The 24396-nt window shown below is 52.6% G+C and overlaps 2 protein-coding genes across 4 annotated transcripts; both read left to right on the top strand.

The window, feature by feature from the left end:
* Positions 1-426: 426 nt before the first annotated feature.
* Positions 427-9065, top strand: TRIM72 (tripartite motif containing 72). Its single transcript, XM_045013057.1, has 7 exons — positions 427-554; positions 2903-3296; positions 3827-3922; positions 4531-4761; positions 5255-5277; positions 6734-6852; positions 7629-9065. Exons 2-7 carry the CDS (start codon positions 2922-2924, stop codon positions 8198-8200), a joined length of 1416 nt encoding a protein of 471 aa, XP_044868992.1. The 5' UTR covers positions 427-554; positions 2903-2921; the 3' UTR covers positions 8201-9065.
* A 4771-nt stretch (positions 9066-13836) lies between these two features.
* On the top strand, positions 13837-17210 carry LOC123368367 (pyrin-like). Of its 3 annotated transcripts, none has more exons than XM_045013130.1 (4): positions 13837-14174; positions 15438-15497; positions 15945-16007; positions 16982-17210. In XM_045013130.1, exons 1-4 carry the CDS (start codon positions 13898-13900, stop codon positions 17002-17004), a joined length of 423 nt encoding a protein of 140 aa, XP_044869065.1. In that variant the 5' UTR covers positions 13837-13897; the 3' UTR covers positions 17005-17210. The 3 variants fall into 3 exon arrangements, with proteins under 3 accessions (XP_044869065.1, XP_044869067.1, XP_044869066.1); XM_045013131.1 differs by having other exon boundaries at positions 13840-14174; positions 15948-16007; XM_045013132.1 differs by lacking the exon at positions 15945-16007.
* The last annotated feature ends 7186 nt before the right edge of the window (positions 17211-24396 follow it).

The following is a 24396-nucleotide window of genomic DNA, read 5'->3' as shown; positions in this document are numbered from 1 at the left end:
CACCCCAAATCACAGTTGATCCATGCCCCCAGAGGGAGAAGGCATGAGGGTCCCCAGGTGTCTGGAACAGCAGTGCAGGGTGCTGCCCCATTGGGGGTCCCATAACCCCTGTTCCCCAGGGGAAGGGAATGAAATGGAGAATGGGACCTATGCATCCTGGATGACAGTTTAGCACACCCAGACCCTGGGGACCAGGGGAAGTCCAGGATGCAGAATGGGACCCAGGCATCCGGGAGGGCAGTGCAGGGCGCTCGCCCTTAGCAGAGAGACTGTGCTGGGGAAAGAGAGCCATGTCTCCCCGTGCCAACAGCTGCCTGAGCCAGTCGCCTGTCACCCTTCCCTCCCCCTCCTGCTCTGCAGACAAAAAACTGGCCGGTGTCCTGTGCTTCCCAGAACAGCAGCGCGTTATTGATCTATATATAGAGGCGGGGAGGGGCCGTGGGTCAGTCGCGCTGCGGCTGAGCCCATCCCAGCAGTCAGCTGCTCCATCCGATCTCTGCACCTCATCGCCCTCCAGCCGGACCCTGGTCCCCAAGCCGTCTCCTCTGATCTCGGTAAGACGCTGCTTTCTTTCTCCCCCGCCCGGAGCGGTGGCATTGCCCCTTGGGCTGTGTGCAGCCTATCGCGACCGGGGTGCCGGGGTCCAGGCTTAGAGGGCAGTTGGGAAAACTTGAAGGGAGGCATTGTCTTTCTGAACGGCGAAGAAGGGGGCAGGCTGCATGGGCAAGGTCAGAGGATCTGACGGGGCCGTGGGCTCAGCCGCTGCCCTCTAGGCTGGCACAAGCTGCAGTTACTTAGCTCTGGGCAGGGGTCAGAAATACTCAGAGTGAGGCCTCGGTCTGCGTCAGTCTGTCTGTGTCCGTCCGTCGTGAGTCTGTCTCCATGTCTCATGTCTGTTTCTCTCCTCTCTCCTGCGTGTCATTTTAACCCCCTAGTGCTGACATTGAGCCTGGGTGGTAGCAGCGGGACAGCTTGTATGCGGGAATAGCATGTGGCAGGGAAAGCGGGGGCAGAGAAGGGAGTTGGCTGGGGAGGGGGCTGGTTTGGGTTAGATCGTCTCTCTGGGCAGAGGCTAAAAATGTTCCTCAGTGTCTCTCCCTCTGTTAGTATCTTTTCTCTTCTGTTTGTGCGTCTGTCTCACTCCCTCCAATCCTTCCTCCCCCTGCCCAACTCTGTGTCCGACACGTGGAGAAGCCATCCAGCCCCCCTTTGCTGCAGGTCAGGCCCCTCTGGAATGGGTCTCACCCATCTCTACCCATTGGGGATCGGTCTATTCCCTCCCTTCTGCTTTCACCCCCTCCCAGCGCCCCTCTAGCCCCTTTATTCTCAGCTGCAATGTGGGAAAGTGGGGCAGGACATGGGGAAAGCCAGGCTGGCCTAACCCCCTCATCCCGCTCGGGAAATGGCCTTGGCATGCAGCACGGTCTGGGGAGGGTTCAGCCCTGCAGGCTGCTCCCCATCAGAACAAAAGCACAGCATGAGATTCATAGAGTCCAGACGGAACCATTATGATCATCGAGTCTGAACCCCTGTGTCACGGAGTCCCTGGGCAATGCTCTGGAACTGCTCCCCCTAGGACTTTGGGGAGCCTCCTCTCCCTCGGAGCAGACTGTCTTCAGGGCAAGAAGCTCACACGGCTTCACCTTCCTGGGTCTGACCTTGGAGCATTCAGCATATTCCCCTCCGTGCGCTTCCCATAGCAAGTCCACCTAGGCGGGGTCCTGGGGAAGCCAGAGGGTCCTGCACCCCCACTTCGCAGTCAGACGTGACTCTTAGCCAGCCAGTAAAACAGAGGTTTATTAGATGACAGGAACACGGTCTAAAACAGAGCTTGTAGGTACAGAGAACGGGACCCCTCCGCCAGGTCCATTCTGGGGCCTGGCGAGCCAGACAACCCCGTCTTCACTCACTTCCTGTCCCCAGACAGCTCCAAACTGAAACCCCCTCCAGCCCCTCCTTCCTGGCTTTTGTCTCTTTCCCGGGCCAGGAGGTCACCTGATCTCTTTGTTCACCTTTAGCTATTCCCTTGCAGGGGGGGAGGGCCCCAGCCATTTGTTGCCAGGATACAGCGTGTCAGCCATTTATGCACACTGGAGACTTAAGAAATGCATAAGGGAAACTGAGGCACCCACACAGTATTCAGAGGAACCATTAAGAACAGTCCCACTTCGTCACACCCTGGATAACACAGGCCCGAGAACTGCCTGTCTGTAACCCCCACATACACACATACTGCAGTTAAGCCAACTACTTTTTGTCCTACCTGCACTCCATCACAACAGTACAATGACTGCAACACAATGCACCTCACTGCACCAAAACACCATGCAACACAATGCCAATCGACGCATGTGGAATTCACTGCGATAAATACTTTGTGCTTAACAAGACTACAGGGCAGTGCCCTACCACGCACGGCACACTGCAGCAGAGGGAACAGAAAGCAATACATATTCGCTGCCAAACAGCACACAACTGCAAAGCCATAAATCCCGTGCAATTCACTGCAATGCCTGGGTGCCGTGGAATATACTGTAGCAAAATAGCGTCCGGACAAAAAAGCAGGGCTGTGTATTTGCAACACAGTCAGACAACTCCCAGGGAGAGGCCGTGATCCACAAATGGAGAATCCGCCGGCCCCAGAGCTCAGCTCCCATTGCCATGTCCATTCCAAGCCAGCTATTTATAGGTATTTGTCACCTTGCAGCCATGGGCCCGGCAGATACCACGCAGGGTTAACATTCCTCTGCATAGGCCAGACACATGCGGAGGCAGCACAGGGGGAAGGGAAATGACTAATTTATCCCAAGCAGGCCCCCTAGGGGGCTTTGGCTGCAGGCCTGGCTGGCTCAGGGGGTGGGAATGGGGGTACATCAGTCACCTTCTGTCCCCTCTCTGCCAGCCCGCCCCACCACCCAGCCATGTCGAACTCCAAGCAGCGCCTGATGCAGGGCATGCACCAGGACCTGAGCTGCCCCAGCTGCCTGAAGCTGTTCAAGGCCCCGGTGACGGCTGAGTGCGGCCACACCTTCTGCCTGGAGTGCCTGTCCCAGGCCGCGGCCTGCCCCACCTGCCAGGCCCCCACCAAGGTGGAGCAGCTGCGCATCAACCAGCAGATGGAGCACCTGGTGCAGTGCTTCCGGCAGGTGCCCCACGACCACTGCGAGGAGCACATGGACCCCCTGAGCGTCTACTGCGAGCAGGACCAGCAGGTCATCTGCGGGGTGTGCGCCTCGCTGGGCAAGCACAAAGGCCACAACATCATCACGGCCGCCGAGGCCCACCAGAGGATGAAGGTAACAGACCCATGGGCCCATCTAACCTGGTGTCCTGCCCCCTCAGTCCCCCCATGGATCAGACCCATGGGCCCATCTAGCCCGCCCCCCTCCCTGCCACCCTGGATCAGACCCATGGGCCCATCTAGCCCGGTATCCCGCCCCCTCCCTGCCACCCTGGATCAGACCCATGGGCCCATCTAGCTCGGTATCCCGCCCCCTCCCTGCCACCCTGGATCAGACCCATGGGCCCATCTAGCCCGGTATCCCGCCCCCTCCCTGCCACTCTGGATCAGACCCATGGGCCCATCTTGCCCGGTATCCCGCCCCCTCCCTGCCGCCCTGGATCAGACCCATGGGCCCATCTAGCCCGGTATTCCGCCCCCTCCCTGCCACCCTGGATCAGACCCATGGGCCCATCTAGCCCGGTATCCCGCCCCCTCCCTGCCACTCTGGATCAGACCCATGGGCCCATCTAGCCCGGTATCCCGCCCCCTCCCTGCCACCCTGGATCAGACCACTCGATTCCTCTTTTTCTCTTGCTCTCTCAGAAACAACTTCCCCAGCAGCAAATTCAACTGCAGGAGGCACAAGTGCGTAAGGAGAAAACGATCACTCTGCTGAACAGACAGATAGCAGAGGTGGAGGTGAGACAGCAGGGTGGTGTGTGTGTGTACGTACACGTGTTGAGGAGATTCGGATGTGTGATGTGGAAGGGGATCTGTGATGCATCTGAAACATTGGGTGAAGGCACTGTTAGTTCAAAGGGATCCCACTGGCCTACCTGCCAGCACCAAGAAGTTACACACTCTTCTCCTTTCAGTGAATGTCAAACAAGCTACTCCCAATAGTTAAGTCCTCACTAGAGACCCTACAATAACAAAGCAGTGTGTGCCACCCCAGTGTCCATGAGAAATTCACAGCAACAAACCATGTGTAGATCTAGCAATGTCAGGAGACCCTTCAATAACAAAGTAGTGTGTGCACGACCCGCAGCACTGATGAGATACCCTACAATAACAAGCCATGTGTTACCCTAGCAATGTCAGGAGATCCTACAGTAACAAAGCAGTGTGTGCATCCTCCATATTCATGAAGACAAATGTGGGGAGGAGGTTGCTGGGGGGCTCCCACCCCAGGGATTGGAGCAGATCAGGGAGGGGAAGTGCTATTGGGGGAGCTCTGACCCCAGGGGGGATCGGGGAAATAGGGGGGAGTGGCAAGGCAGTGACCATCCCTCCCTCCCTCGCTGCAGGACACAGTGGTGCGATTCAAGCAGCAGGTGTCGGAGCAGCTGGGGGTGATGCGCGCCTACCTGGTGACGCTGGAAGCCTCGCTGGGCCGGGAGGCAGAGCGGGTGCAGCAGCAGGCCACGGCCGTGCTGCGGGATGAGCACAAGACCATGGGCCACTACCTAGACCAGCTCAAGCAGATGGAGGCTGTGCTGGGCGAGGTGCAGGAGGAGAGTCAGACCGAGTTCCTGAGGGTGAGGAGAGACCCCCTGACCCCCCCCATCTCTGTCTGTCTGGGACTCTGTCCCTTCGTCCGTCTTTCTCTCTGGGACCCCACCCCCTGCCTCTGTCTGTGACTCCATCCCCGGTGTCTGTCTCTCAGGGATCCCACCCCACCCTCTATTTGTCTGTGACCCCAGCCCCTGTTTCTGTCTGTCTGTGACCACCTGACTAAGGTGACCCCAAACATCCCCGTGTCTCTGTCCCCCTTACCTACGCACCAAGTCCCTGTGCCCGTTCCCCTCCCCAACACGCGCCTCTGGGTCTGGGTGTGATCCCCCGGCCCACACATGCACTGCCCCCTCCCCCGGCTCTCCGTGTCTGTCAGCCCCACCCCCCAACCCTGTCTGTCTTTTTTAACGTGATGCTCTCGCCTCTGTGGTTAGAGGTGGGGTGGGGCGGTGGGCTGGGAATGGGGAGATGTTGTGGGCCAGGTGCTAATCTTCACCTTCGTCTTCCTCTCCACAGAAATACTGCCTGGTGGCCAGCAGGTGAGCGCTCCCACCCCTCTGCCGCTCTCCTTCAGCTCCCCCATGACCCCGTGTCCAACCGGGACATTGGACCGGAAGGGCCCTTCTGGGTCACCGAGCCCAGTCGCTGCTCTCCCAGCCCCTCCTTCCCTCCATCTCAAGCCCCTGCTTCCCCCCTCAAGCTCCATCCTCAAACCTGCTCAGTTCCTGGCCTGCAGGGCTGCTGCTGGGAGGCCAATCCAGACCCTTCCTCCTCCGATGGCCAGAAACCTTCTTCTCCTGTCCAGCCTCCCTTGCTTCCTGCCCGGTTTGTCTCCACCTCCTCCGGTGCCAGCATCGCTTACAGCTCTGCTCCCTACCCTGATGGGTCAGTAGGGAGCAATCAGACCCTCTCAGCCAGTGCTTCGCCAGGCTAACCCAGCCTAGCGCATCTGGCCTCCTCTGCTGCGATCGGCCCTGCAGGCCCCTGACTGCCCATCGCTGCACCTGGTCCACTCTGGCTTCATCTTGCTTGAACGTGGGTGCCTGGAATTGGAAACCGCAATCTAGACACACTTGCCCGCAGCCATCTCCTTGGGAGTCTCTGCCCCAGGCCTTGCTCGCTCACCGGTTTCCTCTCACACGCGTGTGCTCTGGCTGACTCTTCTCACACACCCCTCTCCCCTTGCACACACACTCCTGGCCATACTCAGGCCTTCTCGCACACTCACCCTTTTCACCACCTTCCCTTTGCACACTAGCTCATCCCTTGCCATCTGCAATGTCAGTATTCCTGGCACACTCCTTCCTGCCACATGTCCCCCTGCCCTACAGTGCCTCACATTAGGATAACCCCTCCATGTTCCTGCCAACATCGGGGCCCCATTATGCCGGGCGCTGTGCAGACCTCATTTCAGATGGAGGTCCCACTGTGCCAGGTGCTGCACAAACCCCCCGACCGAGATCAAGACCCCCTTTGTGTCAGGTGCTGCACAGACTTCCCCCTCCCCTGCCAACCAAGATCAGGGGCCCTGCTTATGGCAGGTGCTGCTCAGACACTCAGCGAGCTCACATTCTAGGCAAAGAAGGGGTTATTAGCCCTATTTTACAGATGGGAAAACTGAGGCCCAGAGCGATTCAGTGACTTGCATGAGTGGGTTTGTGGCAGCACTAGGAATTGAACCAAAGTGTCCTGAGATCCAGGCCAGTGTCTTAACTGTGAGGCCAGCCTGCCTCCCCTATTGCACAGAGTGCCTCTCTTACTGTGTGCTCCACCCAGGTCTGCTCACACCCCTCCCCTTGCACATGGGCCTTGCACACTCAGGTCTTGGGAAGACAACATTCCCTGCTGGATGAATGGATCCAAGAACTGAGTCACACAGTCTTGACCTCCCCATCGCCCCTTATCCTCCCCCTCTGACCTCCCTACACCCCCCCATCCCTCCTGGTTCCCCTCCCTGGGCACACGGCCCCCTGATGGGCTCTTCCTTCCCCACAGGCTGCAGAAGATCCTGGGAGAGTCCCCTCCAGTTGCCCGGATGGACATCCAGCTGCCAATCATCACAGATGACTTCAAGTTCCAGGTGTGGAGGAAGATGTTCCGTGCACTGATGCCAGGTAGGGCGGCTGCAGGAGCTGGATCAGTAGGGGGTGCTCTGTCATTGCTGTCCCCACTGCGCTGCAGAGAGCAGGTTGGTGGCTCAGTAGGGGGCGCACTCCCCTCGCCGTCAGGCGTGGCCCCAGGGCCCCAGCACAGTGCAGGGGGGGAGCTGTGCTGCATTTCAAATGAGAGTCATAACAACGCTCTGGCCATTCGTGGTTTTTTAAATATCCCTGGCATTTTTCCAAGAGTCAGGGAGTTAACCACAATGTCCGGACAAAATCCCAGCTGTGGCGATTCCATTCTGTTCTCTAAATTCTACCTTCACTTTCAGTGCAGGATTGCAGTACAACTGCTAAACAAACCCTGTGCCCCACCCCAGAGGTAGCTGTATCTCTGCACCAGGCAAGGGATCCCTCTATATATCCAAGGATATAGTCTATTCTCCTTTACCCTGCACAGCAAGCACCAGTTGTGCCGGGGCTAAACAGACTCTGAGTGAAGTGATCAGCTCAACAGATCCGTGGCAGAGCCGGGAATAGAACCCAGGAGTCCTGGGTCCAGTGCAGTACTCTATTCACTAGGCCCCAGTGTGCTGGGCACCTTCTGACCCCACCCGAGATCCTGGCCTCCCTTGAAAGGGACGGTTGGGGTGCTGTGTGGGAAAGAAGAATTAGGAAAAATGGGGATGGTGGGAGGTGACAGGGGGTGGAATTTTGGGCTGACTTTCCAGGATCCCACACGCAGGTAGCCATCACTGCCCCATTCCTTTCTCCCCCTCCACTCCCACCAGCTCTGGAGAACCTGACCTTTGACCCGGACACGGCCCACCCCAACCTGGTGGTGTCGGAGGACGGCAAGCGGGTGGAGTGCGTGGAGCACAAGCAGCCAGTGAGCTCGGATGACCCAGGCCGCTTCGACAAGTCCAACTGCGTGGTGAGCCGCCAGAGCTTCTCCAGCGGCGAGCACTACTGGGAGGTGACGGTGGGCGACAAGCCGCGCTGGGGGCTGGGCCTCATCTCGGCCGAGGCGGGGCGAAAGGGTCGGCTCCAGGCCCTGCCCTCCAACGGCTTCTGGCTGGTGGGCTGCAAGGAAGGCAAGAACTACGAGGCCCACGTGGAGCACAAGGAGCCGCGGCTGCTGCGGGTGGAGAGCAAGCCCAGCCGGATCGGGCTGTATCTCAGCTTCGAGGACGGGATGCTGGGGTTCTACGACGCCGGCGACGAGGACAACCTGGTGCAGCTCTTCGCCTTCCACACGCGCTTCACCACCACCGTCTACCCCTTCTTCGACGTCTGCTGGCACGACAAGGGCAAGAACAGCCAGCCGCTGGTCATCTATGAGCCAGAGCCGGAGGCCTCCTAACGGCTCCCTGCAGAGCCGGAGGTGCCGTAGCCATGCCCAGCCTCGCCCCAAGGAGCCAGGAGTGCCATAACCATGTTGCCAAAGGCGCTGTAGCCACGCCCAGCCATGCTCTATGCTGCCAGATGTGCCACAGCCATGCCCAACCTTGACCCAAGATGCCAGAGCGGAAGGTGCCACAACCATATCCCACGTCACCAGAAGAGCCATGACCACACCCAGCCGGCCCTACATCACCAGCTGTGCCATAACCTCACCTCACATCATCCCGGCCAGACCCAACCATGCCCACATCACCAAATGAGCCACAGGCACTCCCAACCATGTCACCTGGGCTGGCGGTGCTGCAACCACACCCAGCCACACCCCACATCCCCAGAGAAGCCGTGCCCTGCCGTGCCTCGCTATGCCTGACATCACCAGACCAGGAGGTGCCTCAACCGTGGCCAACCTCACTGGAAGTTCCATAACTATGTTGTCAGACGCTCTGTAACCACAGCTAACCACATCCTACATCACCAGAAGCTCCGTATGATGCCTTGTCATGCTACCATCAACAGAAGTGCCATTATCATGGCCCTCCCATCACCAGAGATTCATGCCCCCATTACCAAAGGCATCTCAATCATGCCCAAGCATGTGTCCATTACCAGAGACTCCCTGGCCATGCCCACATAGCTGGAAGTGCCATAACCATACCCCATGTCATCACAGATCCTCCAGACATTCGAAGCCCATGAGGCCCATCTCCAAGCTCCCTGGGACGGGCAGTGACCCGACGTGGTTCCAAGGCTTTGGGATCTGTACAGCCGCTGCTGGGATCTGAGCATGTTCGCATCCACCCAGATATGGTCTCCAATAAAACATGGTCATGTCCACTCTGCCTCCTGTGTGCGCATGTGTGTCTGGGCTTCTATCTGCCATACGGCCCCCAATCAATCAGTGAGGGATCAGCTACATCTTTATATGGGCCCGGACGCCTTATTTACTGGGCACTGTACCAGCATTAGTGGATTTATCCTTCTGGCATACACCCATGTGAGTGCATTACAGGAATCTCGTTGTTATTATTGTTATGGTAGCAGTTGAAGGTTGCAACTAAGATCAGGTCCCCATTGCGCCTGGTGCTGCACAGACCCCGACCGAGACCAGGGCCCCCAGTGGGTCTGGTCCAGGGTAGCAGGGAGATGTGTAAGTGTGAATGAGGGAGGGGGAGCAGTCAGTTTGTCAAAGTGCCGGTTAGATTTCATCTGAAAATCTAACAAACTAGACTTTCCCATTGGAGAAACATTATAGCCAGTTTGGGGCTGGAATTTAATTCAGCTCACCTGTTTTTACTGCATCCTGGGACTGCTGGCTTTCTGATTTTAAAGTTGGGTCCTTCTCAGGTCCACTTTGACCCCGGTCAGAATGTCTCAAACGAGGACACTGGGTTATTCTTAACTAACCAGATTATTAATTCACCATGAATGACCCAGATCTATAATCAACAGTTATCAGTTCTCCAGTATTTCTAACACACTTACCGCACCTACAGTAATTCTCCAAGGAGTAAAGTTACGTCTCACAGGCTGCACTTTGAGGAATCTGGTCTTTGCTGTTTCTCATGTTGGCTTTGAAAGCCATGTTTAAAGCATCAAAAGCAGACGCTTAGACATTTTCTATGAGATTCTCTTAGTTCCATTGACTTGGGTGTTCCAAGGAGGAACATCCACCTAGCATTACTTAGAAGCTAAAATACAGTTCCTCGAGGTCTCACTAGAGAGAGTGCAGCCGCAAAAAGAGAACTAGCAGTTACACTCACTACACAGATGGGAGGGGATAATCCACACACACACATTCCCCAGAGGCAGTAGCTACCTAATGCTTTCTACACTGGGGGTTAGGTCAATTTAACTACATCACTCAAGGATATGGATTTTTCAAACCCCTGAGTGACGTAGCTGGGTCGACCTAACTTTTTAGTGCAGACCTCGCCTGAGCCATAAAAAGAAAGAACAATCTCTGAAATGAAATCTTACTGCTTCCCCTCATTGCTGGTCACCCTGGGATAGGAGGAGTGTGTCCACATCACGGCAGCTTCTTTAGCCTGGTCTACACTACGCGTTTAAACCGGTTTTAGGAGCGTAAAACCGATTTAACGCCACACCCGTCCACACTAAGAGGCCCTTTATATCGGTATAAAGGGCTCTTTAAACCGGTTTCTGTACTCCTCCCTAACGAGAGGAGTAGCGCTAGTATCGGTATTACCATATCGGATTGGGGTTAGTGTGGCCGCAGATCGACGATATTGGCCTCCGGGCGGTATCCCACAGTGCACCACTGACCGCTCTGGACAGCAATCTGAACTCGGATGCAGTGGCCAGGTAGACAGGAAAAGCCCCGCGAACTTTTGAATATTTCCTGTTTGCCCAGCGTGGAGGTCCGATCAGCACGGGTGGTGATGCAGTTAAAAATCAAAAGAAAGAAAGAGCTCCCGCATGGACGATGCAGACGTGATCGCTGTAAGGGCAGGCAAATCTGTTCTATCATCACTCCGTTACAGAAGATGAAATTCAAAATCATTTTTTAAATATCTCCAGACAGATGCCATAGCAGGGACTCAGCGCACTGCTGCGTGACAAGCGTAACGGAAAGCCAAAGAATCAAATGGACGCTCATGGACTGGAGGACTCAAGCTATCCCACAGTTCCTGCAGTCTCTGAAAAGCATTTGCATTCTTGGCTGAGCTCCAAATGCTTCTAGGGTCAAAAACAGTGTCCGCGGTGGGTCAGGGCATAGCTAGGCAATTTACGCACACCCCCACCCACCCCCCAGAAGTGAAAGAGAAAACAATCCTCTCTTGACTCTTTTACATGTCACCCTATCTTTACTGAATGCTGCAGATAGACGCGATGGTGCAGCACTCAACACCAACATCCTTGCTCCCCCAACGCTATGGATGGCTGATGGTACAAAATGACTGGTATCCGTCCTCATCATCAGCCTATTGGCACATGGGGCAGTGCAAAAGGACTGGTAACCATGCTGACTAGCATCTGTTAGGTCGATCAAGGGCGTCTGGTCCTAATTTTTCCTGGTAGATGGTACAGTATGGCTGATAACCATTGTCATCATAGCAACAGGGGGCTGAGCTCCATCAGCCCCCACCCTTCATGTGTAAAGAAAAGATTCAATTGCCCCTGAACTAGCAGAGGGATGCTGGGCTCCTCTCCTACACACTCCTTACTGTCCTGTCTGGACTATCATAGCAGCTGGAGGCTGCCTTCCACTCATATCTCACTAACAAGTCACTGTGTCTTATTCCTGCATTCTTTATTAGTTCATCACACAAGTGGGGGGACAATGCTACGGTAGCCCAGGAAGGCTGAGGGAAGAACGGAATCAACAGGTGGGGTTGTTGCAGGAGCACTCCCTGTGAATAGAATACAGCTCATAATTTCTGCAGGATCTGACACAGAGCAGCTGTGCTCTCTGGTTCTCTGATACAGTGGTTCTCTAGTACACTTGCCCATATTCTAGGCAGGACTGATTCTATTTTTAGATACCAAAAAGGAGGGATTGACTCAGGGAGTCATTCCCAATTTTGGCTTTTGCGCCCCTGGCTAAGAGCAGCCAGGGGCACTTATGACAGCAGCAAATGGAACAGTGCAAAAGGACTGGTAGCCACGATCATCTTATTACCAATTTATGGTATGGTAGATGGTACAATATGGCTGATAACCATCTCTGCTATCATGCAAAAGCAAAAGCATGCTGCTGTATCGCCTCTGTGAGCGGCATCTAGTACACATACGGTGACAGTCACAAAAGGCGAAACAGGCTCCATGATTGCCATGCTATGGCATCTTCCAGGGCAATCCAGGGAAAAAAGGCACGAAATGCTTGTCTGCCGTTGCTTTCCCAGCGGAAGGAGTGACTGACGACATTTACCCAGAACCACCTGCGACAATGATTTTTGCCGCATCAGGCACTGGGATCTCAACCCGGAAATTCAAAGGGGCGGGGGAGGCTGCGGGAACTATGGGATAGCTACGGAATAGCTACCCACAGTGCAATGCTCCAGAAATCGACGCTAGCCTCGGACCGTGGACGCACACCACCGATTTAATGTGTTTAGTGTGGCCGCGCACACTCGATTTTATACAATCTGTTTTGTTAAACCGGTTTATGTAAATTCGGAATAATCCCGTAGTGTAGACGTACCCTTTGTTGGAGTCAGCAACTTCCTATGTTTTTTAGACCGTGTTTCGGGATTTGGTGGAGGTATTTTCTGCTTGGCTGTTGGTTCTAGGGTGACCAGATGTCCCGATTTTATAGGGACAGTTCTGATTTTGGGGTCTTTTTCTTATATAGGCTCCTATTACCTCCCACCCGCTGTCCCGATTTTTCACCTTTGCTGTCTGGGCACCCTAGCTGGCTCTCGGATTTTGGATTGCTCAGTTCCTTCAATATCCAGTAGATGGCACCAGTGTATAACAAATTTCTTTGCTCCTTTTCTTAGCAGGGGCTTTGTATGTTTCATCAAGGATTAGGAGTCTCTGTGGCGCTTCAGAGACTAACAAATGTATTTGGGCATAAGCTTTCGTGAGCTAGAAACCACTTCATCAGCTGCACGGAGTGGAAAATACAGTAGGCAGGTATAAATACACAGCACATGAAAAGATGGGAGTTGCCTTACCAAGTTGGGGATCAGTGCTAACGAGGCCAATTCAATCAGGGTGGATGTGGCCTATTCCCAACAGTTGACAAGACGATGCGATTATGCCCAAATAAATGTGTTAGTCTCGTTAGCACTACAAAAAGTCATTTTCCCTCTGTTGATAGTCACCCTTTCTTCTCAACTGTAGGGAATAGGCCACATCCACACATACATAGGTGACTAACCAAGATTTTATTGGCACACGGCATTTCCTGTTGCTGGAGGAATGGGATATTCCACTTTCTTCTGATCTGTAAATGGTGATTCGGGGGAGGGGATGTATCAGTCAGTGTGTATCTGTGTCGGTATTTGGGTGTGTCTGTGCATAACTGTGCATGCAAGTCTGTGTGTGTGTGTTTGTGTCACGGTGTCTGTGGCAAGTGTCTGTATATGGTGTGTGTATCTGTCAGTGATTGTCAGTGCGTATGCATGTGTCAGGATGCATGTGTGTCTCTGTGTGCGGTATGTCTGTGGGGTAACTGTGTATGTGTCCCTGTGTGTAGTGTTTGTGTATAACTGAGTGTGATGTGTCTGTGTGTTCTTCTGTGTGTGCAACTGTCTCTGGGGGGAGGGGTGTGTTTGTGTGTAACTGTGTCTGTGCATGGTGTGTGTCTCTGTGTGTGTGCATCACTCTTGCCACTCTTCCTGCCATTCCCCCCTTGATGCCAACTCCACTTTACTTCCCAGCCAGGGCACAGATGCCCTTTGCCCTCCCAATCTCCACGCCCATGAGTGTTTGAATAACACAAGACAACAGGAGTGAATCTGAGGCTGAGCCCCCTGGTGACCCCCCTTAGCGGCAAAACCCCGACCCCACAAAAGGGCCACAAAAATCCTGAGCCAGATCAAAACTGCTAATCTTCCAAGGGAGCCCAGTCCAGTGTCACAGGAGAAGAGGGTGGGACTTGGCTGGATGCCAGGGTGAAGTTGTGAAAGTTTGTTTCACTTTCCTTTTGGGACACGGCTCGCTGCCCATTGTCTCGGGGCAAAAAGTGAGCATGGCAAAGACCCCGAGAGACTATCTGTTCGACACCATTAGAGAGCTGGGCGAGTCGGACTTGAAGGCGTTTAAAGACAAGCTGAACAATTTCCAGCCCAGGCCAGGTTATAACCGTATCAAATGGGGAGAGCTGGAAAAAGCAGACGCTGTAGAAATCACTCGCCTGCTAGTCAGCTACTACAAGGAGGATTACGCGGTGGAAGTGGCCGGGAAGGTGCTAGAGGACATGGACAAGAAGAACCTGGCACACAACCTCTTCCAGGCCACAGGGAAGGGTGAGTGAGGGGATCTCAAGAGGCGATCGCCCCCTCCCTAACGGGATCCCATCTCAGTGGGTTTCTTTGTACAGGAACTGTCTGCTTGTCTGCCGGCCAGGCAGAGAAATCAGCAATGCTGCTGGGTTCCTCTGTACAGTTCCCCAAGGGCAGAATTGTGCAGCCCATTCTCAGGCAAGACTGTCACTGGGTATCACAGATCCAAAGGGGCTTAGACCAGAGGTGAAAGTGGGCCGGTTCGGTGTGCCAGTAAAAAATGGCTGCCAGTACAGGCCCCTACACAATGGATGTTAAAGCCCAAGGCCGCCACGGGATGTTAAAGCACTGCCACAGCAGCACGTTAAGGACCCTACCGGCAAGGCCACCGATGGGGGCGGGGGCAAACAGGGGAGCTTCCTTGGGCCCTGCAATTTAAAAGGGCCCAGGGCTCCTGGCCACCACCGCTGCCTACGATGGCAGTGACCGGGGCCCCGGGCCCTTTAAATCCCCGCCGGAGCCCTGGGCAGCACCGGCCAGGCAGCACTGAAGAGCTGGCGGGGGGAGGCTGACGCCAGTCCCGCCCCTTCTGCCCAAGGCCCTGCCCCTTCCAGGGGCCCGGAGCCAGGCCCTCATACTGGTAACATCTTTACGTTACTTTCACCCCTGGTTTAAATACCTAACTTCCTGTTCTAGGTCCCCAAAGGGAGTTAGGGTCTTCCACTGGATCACCAAGGCAACTCCGGGCCAGTAGTCGATGGTTCGCTTGTACCAGCCCAACCCCCGTCTCTTCCTTCTCCTCTCCCAAACGGGATATGAACCCCCCCACACACAGAGAGTGGGGATCGTGGCTGCACACTGGGGGACCCCTCAGAGAGACATCAAGGTGTTGGTGAGGGGATGAGAGACACAGAGGGAAAGATCTGTTCAGATGGAGATAGGAAAAGATAGGGGTGTTGGAAAGAGAGAGAAGGAGAGATGGGGATGGGGAATAAATAGGTGGATGTGGAGTTGTTCACATCTGGAGGGAGGAGTCCTGGATCCAAGAAACAGTTATTTTTCTCGCTTCATCAGTCCAACAGTGAACCAAACATTCTCCTTCCTATGGGGGAGTGTTTTTCTATTCCTCTTCCCTGCCATTGATTCCTCATTGGAACATTCCCCGACCCAGCTATGGGTCACCCCAAACCTTCTCCTGCCAGCTCCCAAATCCCCATCCCTGTGGGGAGCGGCTAGCTCGGGGTGAGCCCCTGAGAGCTGAACCTCTCTCCTCCTCCTCTCCTGCAGCTCCAGGTGGCACCCAGCAGACCCCAGAACCAACCAGCAGCACCCGGACCAGAGTCACAGGTGGGCTGACATTTGTTCAGCTGTGTCGGGGATGGGACAGTAACACGGGTTTTGGGTGATGTTCAAGACCCCCGTCCACCCCAGTGCATTATGTAATTTATGGAGCGCCCTAAAATTACTCTGGGTTAATTGCACCGATGGGCTGGCTGCTGTAGAAAGCGGAGATTGTGCTATGGGGACCTGGCCAAAGACTGAGGGGTTTCTCCTGGGGAAGGGAGGGATCCCGGCAGTGGGGGAGGCGGGCGATGTGGGGAGGGCAGGCCGGGATGGGAGGATGGGGGAGGGATCCGGACAGAGGGGGAGGGAGGTGGGATGGGGCGTGCAGGCTGGGGGTGGGGGCAGGAATCCAACACATAGCCGGGCAATGTGGAGAGTGTCAGGCAGGATCCCAGCAGTGGCAGAGGCTGCTCCAGTCCCTTTCTGAGTGAGCTCCCTGTTGTCGCCCAGCAGGTGTAGCCGCCCCCATGCCCAGGGAACACAGGCCAGGCTCGTCCAGGGCTGGAGACTCAGGTAGGGTGACCAGACGTCCGGGTTTTCCTGCATATTGCCTTTCAGGAGCCTTCCTCTGTCTGGGCAGCTTTTTCAGATAACAGGAAATGTCCAGGTGTTTTGCAGAGCAGATGCTGGAGCTCAGCAAGAGCCCCAGTTGGTCAGCTTCCTGACTGGTCCCACCCCTGCATCTGCAGCTGATTGGTGCAACCACAGCTGCCTCCTGCCCACCCAGGCCCTGGCTCCCAGCCCCGGGGTGGGGATCCCGCATGGAGGTGCTAACTGGTGGCTGTCACTGCATCCTGGACTTGCGCCAGCCGTCCTGCCCCCATGACAGGGAGCGACACCCCCCCTCCAGTGAGTACCCCCACCATAGGTGCCCCCTCCAGTACCCCAACTATACCCACCTCCACCTTCCTCACTCAGTTTCCCTTTTTGAAAACTTGAAATACGGTAACCCTTGACTCAGGTCAGCCCTGAGGCCAGACACAGCAGAGAGGGGAAACCGAGGCACACATCGGCTTCATAAAAATATTACCAAAACGTCCCACTTCATCTCAACCCATATTTAACAGTAAGATTTGGCTGAAGAGCAGAGAGGTAAATAGACTGGCATCCTGCTCTCTAGGGGCTAGCAATACAATAGGCTAGTGCAGCCTAGTGGCTCATGCAGAGGATGAAGGCTCAGGCTCTATTCCCAGCTTTGCCGCTGTCCTGAGGGGTCAGCTTGGGAAAATCACTTCTACCCTTTGTGCCACAATCACCCCATCTTTAGATGGGGATAAAGACACCAACCTCCTTTTTAATCATTGTGATGTCTGCTGATGGAAAGCTCAAGGGATGGAGACTCAAAGGTAGATGAGGACCCCTAGGGTTAGTCACTTTGAGATCCTTGGGGTGAAAGACACCAGAGAACTTCCAGCTCAAGTAGCATAAAAGCCACCTGAACCCCGTTCCTTTATGCAGCCGTCTCTGACTCACTCCCCTGTCCCCAGGAGATGAGATAGACCTACGATAACATCGAGTTCTGCACCGAAGGCTTTGCAGCTGACATGGCGCAGTGAAAGAGACGGTTAACACTGGAATGAAGACCGTGCCCTGCTCCTCTACCAGTGCCCGATGGCCAAGGAAACCCGGAGACTTTTCAGAGTCGTACCAACTGGCTAGAATATTGCATTCCATATTTTTGGTCAATAAAACAATTGCCTGTTTTTAATACGGAGAACTCGTCCATCAGCTGCGTGGGTGTTTTTCCTTGATCTTTTTAGCTGGCAGCTTCAATGGTGTGTCAGAGATTTGGTTGGGCTCCGGTGAAAGCCCCAGCTGTGGTGCTCTCCTCTTACAGCACCTAGGATGGTGGGTCTGTCTCATAAGCTAAATGGCTGCAAGGCTTGGATGAATGACCCTAAGGAACATTTGGATCCTGTTAGAAGTACGGGGAGCTGAGCCTAATCTTGCACTAGGGGGTGCTGTGGGGAGGGCTCAGTAGGGGATGCTCTCCCACACAGTCAGTGCTGGCCCCTAGGGGGTGCTGTGCTGTGGGAGGCTCAGTAGAGATTACTCTTTCTCCTCTCTCAGTCAGTGCTGACCCCAGTGCACCACTAGGGGGTGCTGTGCTGCAGGGAGGGTGCTTCAGTAGTGGTTTTCCTTTTAACAACTGCTAACATGGCTCATCCAGCAGCTTTTGAACTCAAGACCTTTGCATCCACAGCACAACACTCTACCGCATGAGTCCAGGAGAACGGGCTGTATTTTAAAGAATCCTTATTGAGGTTGCAGGAAAAAAACATCCTGATGTGTAGAAAGAGTAGTAAATATGGCAGGCGACCAGCTTGGCTTAACAGTGAAATCCTTGCTGATCTTAAACGCAAAAAAGAAGCTTACAAGAAATGGAAGCTTGGACAAATGACCAGGGAGGAGTATAAAAATATTGCTCAGGCTGCAGGAGTGAAATCAGGAAGGCCAAATCACACTTAGAGTTGCAGCTAGCAAGAGATGTTAAGAGTAACAAGAAGGGTTTCATCAGGTATGTTAGCAACAAGAAAGAAAGTCAAGGAAAGTATGGGCCCCTTGCCGAATGAGAGAGGCAACCTAGTGCCAGAGGATGTGGAAAAAGCTAATGTACTCATTGATTTTTTTTGCCTCTGTCTTCACAAACAAGGTCAGCTCCCAGACTGCTGCACTGGGCAGCACAAGGATGTTGTGAGGATAAATATATTAAAGCTTCTGAGATACTCTGGTCATGGGGCCATACAAGTGGAGCCAAGCCAATAACTGATTTTTCACTTGTGAATGTAAAGTGCTCGTACACCTCGCAGGCTTCCAGTTCTCAGCTTGAGAGAGAGACAAGGCGGGTGAGGTAATATCTTTTATTGGACCAACTTCTGTTGGTGAGAGAGAGACCAGCTTCTGAGCGTACACAGAGCTCTTCCTCAGGCCCTGGAAGGAACCAAAGCCCCTTCCCACCACCCCCTTGAGGCACTGTAAATATTTATTTAAAAACAAAACAAAACCGCACTACCTGTATCTTACCATTATTAGCCTCCAGTCCTTCCTCAGAACTGAAGAAGTTGTCTGAGCTGGTCAGGTATCACCAGCTTCCCCAGGGCAATAACTATTCGCTTTGGCACTGGCATGGCTTTCCTAAATCGAGGCTTGTGGCACTGGAGGGTTGGGGGGATCTCATCTCACACAGCCCCAAGGAGGTCTCTTTTCCCTCATTATGAAGTTCTGAAGCCACCGTTCCTCATCCCAGTTTTCCAAAATCATGCAATCTCACGACACCGTGCTGGTTCTCCTGGACCAGAAATGGGGGTCCATCCATGGGCATACCTTGGCAATACTGGCAGTCACCATATCTGTTCCATGGCACCGGAGGAGACTGTCAGTCACCCATCATGGTCAGCCATCTTCATCATCATGTCAGAAAGTTCTGTCCAGATTCCATCCAGCATCTTGCCAATCGCCCACCCCACTGCACGAACACTTGTCCCTCAGGAAGGAGTGTCAGGAGTGCGAGTGCCAATGTAGGATCCAGGCTTGTATTTTCGCCTGAGATGGTATTTTAAGTTTTGCTTGTCTGTTTGATTTATATACATTATATGCACACACACACACACACTCTCTCTCTCTTACTAATATGTGTGAATAAAGGGACCCTTACTAAGGACAAAGGCAGACACCGTGTATGCTGCTTTTGCCTAAGCCAGATGGGTCTGTCAGTATAATGAGAACCGATAAGAGCAGTAGACGTGTTCCTGGGCACGGTGGGAGTGTGATATATGAGCGCACACTTGAAGACGCCTTGAGATAGGAGTTGAGGCAAGGTCAAGCAGCCAGTCGGGAGGGGCAAAGAGGGATTGGGGGGAAGGTAAAACACTAAAAGGCCAGAGAAATGCCTGCCCCTGACCGCAGCACAACCTCACTCCTTACCCCTCCCATGGGGCACAGAAGGGGTGGGATGAAGACCCCAGACCTAGGACCCTCTGAAATGGAACGTGACGGTAATTTGTAAGGGGTGGGACTGTACGTGTGCATTTCAGGTATAATTGTGCTGACTGAGGAGGTGGAGAACTCTGGGAAACAAGGCTCTGTGACCTCAGAGTTATGGGACACGTTTGCTGGAAACTAACCCCAATAAACATTGCATTAGCTGCACTTCGGACTTCTGGTCAGCTTTCTGTGTGTGTAACGAGATCCGGGGGAGTGAGAGGGTGAAGGGAAAGCCTGCTAACAAGGAGCAGGAGCAGAACCACCAACCTTCCATGTCTTCCACCCAGTGTGGCCAGAGGGAGAGAGATGAGCTGGTACTGCCCTGGGCAAATGTGTAAAAGGGATGGGCCGTGGCAACTACACTCAGAAAGGCAGTTCCTAGAGTGTCTCCTGTGAGGCACAGAACCTGGGATACTGCCTCTGAAGTGGTAGCGCTGCTCTGGCATAACAGAAGTGGCAGTGTGGGTCCAGGTATATGCGTCTACACAGGGTTTGACCTCTCTCCAGCACAGTATATGTGGACCCTACATGCAGGTCTGATGAATATGCAGGAGCAGGTACAGAGTCAACTATCCAACTATGCATGGAAGTGTAGACACAGCCAAAGGAGGGATATTCCAAAAGCACAAAGGTTAGTTAAGCACTCAGCTCCCAATGAGCATCTCTGGGAACTAGGTATCCAACAGCCTTTTTGTGCCTTTGAGCCTCAGTAGCGCCTAAATGTTGGACTGATATGTCTCAAATGGCATTTAGTTACCTAATGTACCTTTGTGGATCTAGCTGAAACGTCTTAAAATTCTTTGACCCAAAATTCTGTGAACATCCGACATTAGCGTTGAACGCATCTGGGGGGAGAATGTATGGCCATCCACTGTATCCAGCAGTGACGTCATGGCATCTCGTATGCTCCCTTGTGGCTGTAGAGCCAGATCTGCGAGGAGCAAGATTGTAAATGGATGTCACTTAGAGATACGCAGGCTCCCGCTGAAGACTTGGCATGATGCTTGACCGTTTTTTCAATCAGTCTTTCTCAAACTGTTTGATAGTTGCTGTCCTTTCAGGTCTCTCCTTGGCTGTGTCTTCAAACTGATCTGTATTCATGTTGCATGAGTTGAGATTCTGTTTTAGGTTGTCTTTGAAGCATTTGTGTTGAGCGCCTTTCTTGTGCTTTCCAAGTTCCCTAATCCTGCAAACACATGTGCACATGCTTAATGTTACTCATGCGAGTAGTCCAATTGTCGTCAAAGGGATTACTCACATGCGTAAATTGAAGCACTCACATAAGAATGCCCAGGACTGGGATCTATGATACTGAACCAATATGCCCTAGAGTCCATGGAAAGACTCCATTGAGTACAATGGTCAGTGCTTGGGCCCTTAATGAATGACAAGGGGGCTGGTATAGTTTTTTCAGATTGATTTTAATGAGAAGGGGCAGCCATTTTTTTATACCCGGCTGTTCTCCGGGAGAAGATGCCCCCCCGTACAAACTGACTCGGCTAATTTCTTAACTTCAGTTAAACTACAAATATGTTTACTTATTCATTACTCTGGCAGAGCAAGTGTTAATATTGACATTATTTCTGTGTAATGAGTCATATGTTGTTTTCCTAACTATTCCCAATACATTTTCTTGTCTAATTAGATAATGAAAGTATTGCTCAAAACACAATGTTTTAATGAGGCCCACAGCAACTTATTATAATCCATAATAATAGATGCTTTCTACAAAGTTCTAACTTTGGGGAATTGTGTCAACATGAACATTACTGGCATAACCAGTGCTGGACAATAGCATTTACTCTTTCCCTTTTTTTTCCCCTTTCAATATCTTCACTTTCAGGCCAAATTCATCTCTGGCATCATTCTTTTATGCCAGGGCTACATTTGGCCCTTGTGTCCAAAGCCATGACAAACCCAATCAGGTCACTGCAGGCGTGTGTCTATGATCCTCGCTCACATTGACTAGTACTTACTCATACCAGTAGCATCAATGAGATCAAGCACTACTCAGTGCAAGTAGAGCAAGATAGGCTTAGGTTGCAAATAAACGAAGAAGAATTTTAATGCACACAAGACAGACAAGAAGGGGCTGTATCCGATACATAACAATATGTTAGAGCATCTCGAAACTATAGGCTCGATTCTGATGTTCTTACAGTGAATGGCCTCTTACTCTGAGATTCGTCTCATTGACTTCCACAGGACAACCTGCTGAAAAAGTGTGGGTAAGGGTATCAAAATCTGCCATTAAAAAGCCAAAATACTATGTTAGGGAAATAACCGGAATCTCCTATTTAATCTGGAAAAACAGGGCAATCCTCAGAGTGTTTTACGTCAATGCAACATTAATATAAATCAGTGTTGAAACTGATGGTTAAGTGAAACACAACTGGCCAGATTCTCAGCTAGTGTAAATCAGCATCACTCCACTGATGTTAATGGGCCAGAAACCCCAGCTAATGTAACTTGATGGAGTGCCACTTAAATCGATGTGGCTGTATCTCCAGCGGGTGTAAATCATCTTTGCTCCACTGAAATCAATGGCGCTCCACTCCTGTTTGTGTAAGCTAGCATCACTACATTGCAATCAACGGGACCAGATCCCCAGCGGGTGAAAATCAGCATTAGCTTCATTGGCGCTAATGGATGAGACCCCCCAGCTTTAGTAAATAGGTGGAGCTCTGCTGAAGTCATTGGACCAGAACCATAACTGGTCAAAATTGGTGTCATTCCATTGAAGTCAGTGGGGCTTCCTACATTTATACAAGAAGAGGATCTGGCCCTTATGCTCATAGGATTTCCCAAAGCACGTAAATGACTTAGGGGCACAAGTCCCTTATGGGGGAAGTGGTCTGGCTCGTTATACCCAGTCGGTGGATCATGTCCTTAACTCGTAACCTGGTGTAGATATATAACCCGCACACCTCCTGGGTGTGGTGCTCTGTCCATGTGGTGGCCCTGAGGCAGATCACTTAGAGGGAGATTAATGAGGTTGCCCTACAGGCTTGGCTAAGAGCCATGTGGCTTTTAGCTCATGTGGTAGAGGCTCATGCACTAAGCTACAGTGGTCCTAGGCTCGATCCTGCCTACCGAGGTCTGTCAGTGTTACAGATGTACATCAAATTATCCATCCATAGGGGCAAGTGTGAACTGTCTTATGTTCACAGCTTCCCAACCTTAACCCTAACCATAACCTTGCAGAGTTTGGGGAAGACTATTGTTCCATGACTGAACCAACCTGTAGAAGCTACTGGTTCCTCTCTATCTCAGAAACATAGGGATTGCCAGACAGGATCAGACCAGACACAAGGTTTATCTATAAAAGCAGCAAAGAATCCTGTGGCACCTTATAGACTAACAGACGTTTTGCAGCATGAGCTTTCGTGGGTGAATACCCACTTCTTCGGATGCAAGTAGCGGAAATTTCCAGGGGCAGGTATATATATGCAAGCAAGAAGCAAGCTAGAAATAACGAGGTTAGTTCAATCAGGGAAGATGAGGCCCTGTTCTAGCAGTTGAGGTGTGAAAACCAAGGGAGGAGAAACTGGTTCTGTAGTTGGCTAGCCATTCACAGTCTTTGTTTAATCCTGAGCTGATGGTGTCAAATTTGCAGATGAACTGAAGCTCAGCAGTTTCTCTTTGAAGTCTGGTCCTGAAGTTTTTTTGCTGCAGGATGGCCACCTTAAGATCTGCTATTGTGTGGCCAGGGAGGTTGAAGTGTTCTCCTACAGGTTTTTGTATATTGCCATTCCTAATATCTGATTTGTGTCCATTTATCCTTTTCCTTAGAGACTGTCCAGTTTGGCTGATGTACATAGCAGAGGGGCATTGCTGGCATATATTACATTGGTGGACGTGCAGGTGAATGAACCGGTGATGGTGTGGCTGATCTGGTTAGGTCCTGTGATGGTGTTGCTGGTGTAGATATGTGGGCAGAGTTGGCATCGAGGTTTGTTGCATGGATTGGTTCCTGAGCTAGAGTTACTATGGTGCGGTGTGCAGTTACTGGTAAGAATATGCTTCAGGTTGGCAGGTTGTCTGCGGGCGAGGACTGGCCTGCCACCCAAGGCCTGTGAAAGTGTGGGATCATTGTCCAGGATGGGTTGTAGATCCCGGATGATGCGTTGGAGGGGTTTTAGCTGGGGACTGTATGTGATGGCCAGTGGAGTCCTGTTGGTTTATTTCTTGGGTTTGTCTTGCAGTAGGAGGCTTCTGGGTACACGTCTGGCTCTGTTGATCTGTTTCCTTATTTCCTCGTGTGGGTACTGTAGTTTTGAGAATGCTTGGTGGAGATTTTGTAGGTGTTGGTCTCTGCGGGGTTAGAGCAGATGCGGTTGTACCTCAGTGCTTGGCTGTAGACAATGGATCTTGTGGTGTGTCCGGGATGGAAGCTGGAGGCATGAAGGTAGGCATAGCGGTCGGTAGGTTTTCGGTATAGGGTGGTGTTAATGTGACCATCACTTATTTGCACCATGGTGTCTAGGAAGTGGACCTCCCATGTAGATTGGTCCAGGCTGAGGTTGATGGAGGGGTGGAAGCTGTTGAAATCGTGGTGGAATTTTTCCAGAGTCTCCTTCCCATGGGTCCAGATGATGAAGATGTCATCAATGTAGTGTAGGTAGAGAAGGGGCATGAGTGGACGGGAGCTGAGGATGAGTTGTTCCAGGTCAGCCATAAAAATATTGGCTTATTGTGGGGCCATGCGGGTGCCCATAGCGGTGCCACTGATCTGGAGATATATATTGTCATCAAATTTGAAATAGTTGTGTGTGAGGATAAAGGCACAGAGCTCAGCAACCAGTTGTGCTGTGGCATCATCAGGGATACTGTTCCTGACAGCTTGTATTCCATCAGTGTGTGGGATGTTTGTGTAGAGAGCCTCTACATCCATGGTGGCTAGGATGGTGTTTTCTGG

This window comes from Mauremys mutica, chromosome 4, assembly GCF_020497125.1.
Source record: "Mauremys mutica isolate MM-2020 ecotype Southern chromosome 4, ASM2049712v1, whole genome shotgun sequence".
Taxonomy (NCBI): domain Eukaryota; kingdom Metazoa; phylum Chordata; order Testudines; family Geoemydidae; genus Mauremys; species Mauremys mutica.
The sequence above is the reverse complement of the archived record's forward strand: the minus strand, read 5'-3'. Positions and strand labels throughout refer to the sequence as shown.

Bases quoted from the DNA above. Each gene is read 5' to 3' on its own strand.
- TRIM72 (XM_045013057.1), top strand. From the start codon at position 2,922: ATGTCGAACTCCAAGCAGCGCCTGATGCAGGGCATGCACCAGGACCTG. The intron at 3,297-3,826 runs GTAACAGACCCA...TTGCTCTCTCAG, and splicing joins AGGCCCACCAGAGGATGAAG to AAACAACTTCCCCAGCAGCA. The intron at 5,278-6,733 runs GTGAGCGCTCCC...CCTTCCCCACAG, and splicing joins TACTGCCTGGTGGCCAGCAG to GCTGCAGAAGATCCTGGGAG.
- LOC123368367 (XM_045013130.1), top strand. From the start codon at position 13,898: ATGGCAAAGACCCCGAGAGACTATCTGTTCGACACCATTAGAGAGCTG. The intron at 14,175-15,437 runs GTGAGTGAGGGG...CCTCTCCTGCAG, and splicing joins CTTCCAGGCCACAGGGAAGG to CTCCAGGTGGCACCCAGCAG. The intron at 16,008-16,981 runs GTAGGGTGACCA...CCCTGTCCCCAG, and splicing joins GTCCAGGGCTGGAGACTCAG to GAGATGAGATAGACCTACGA.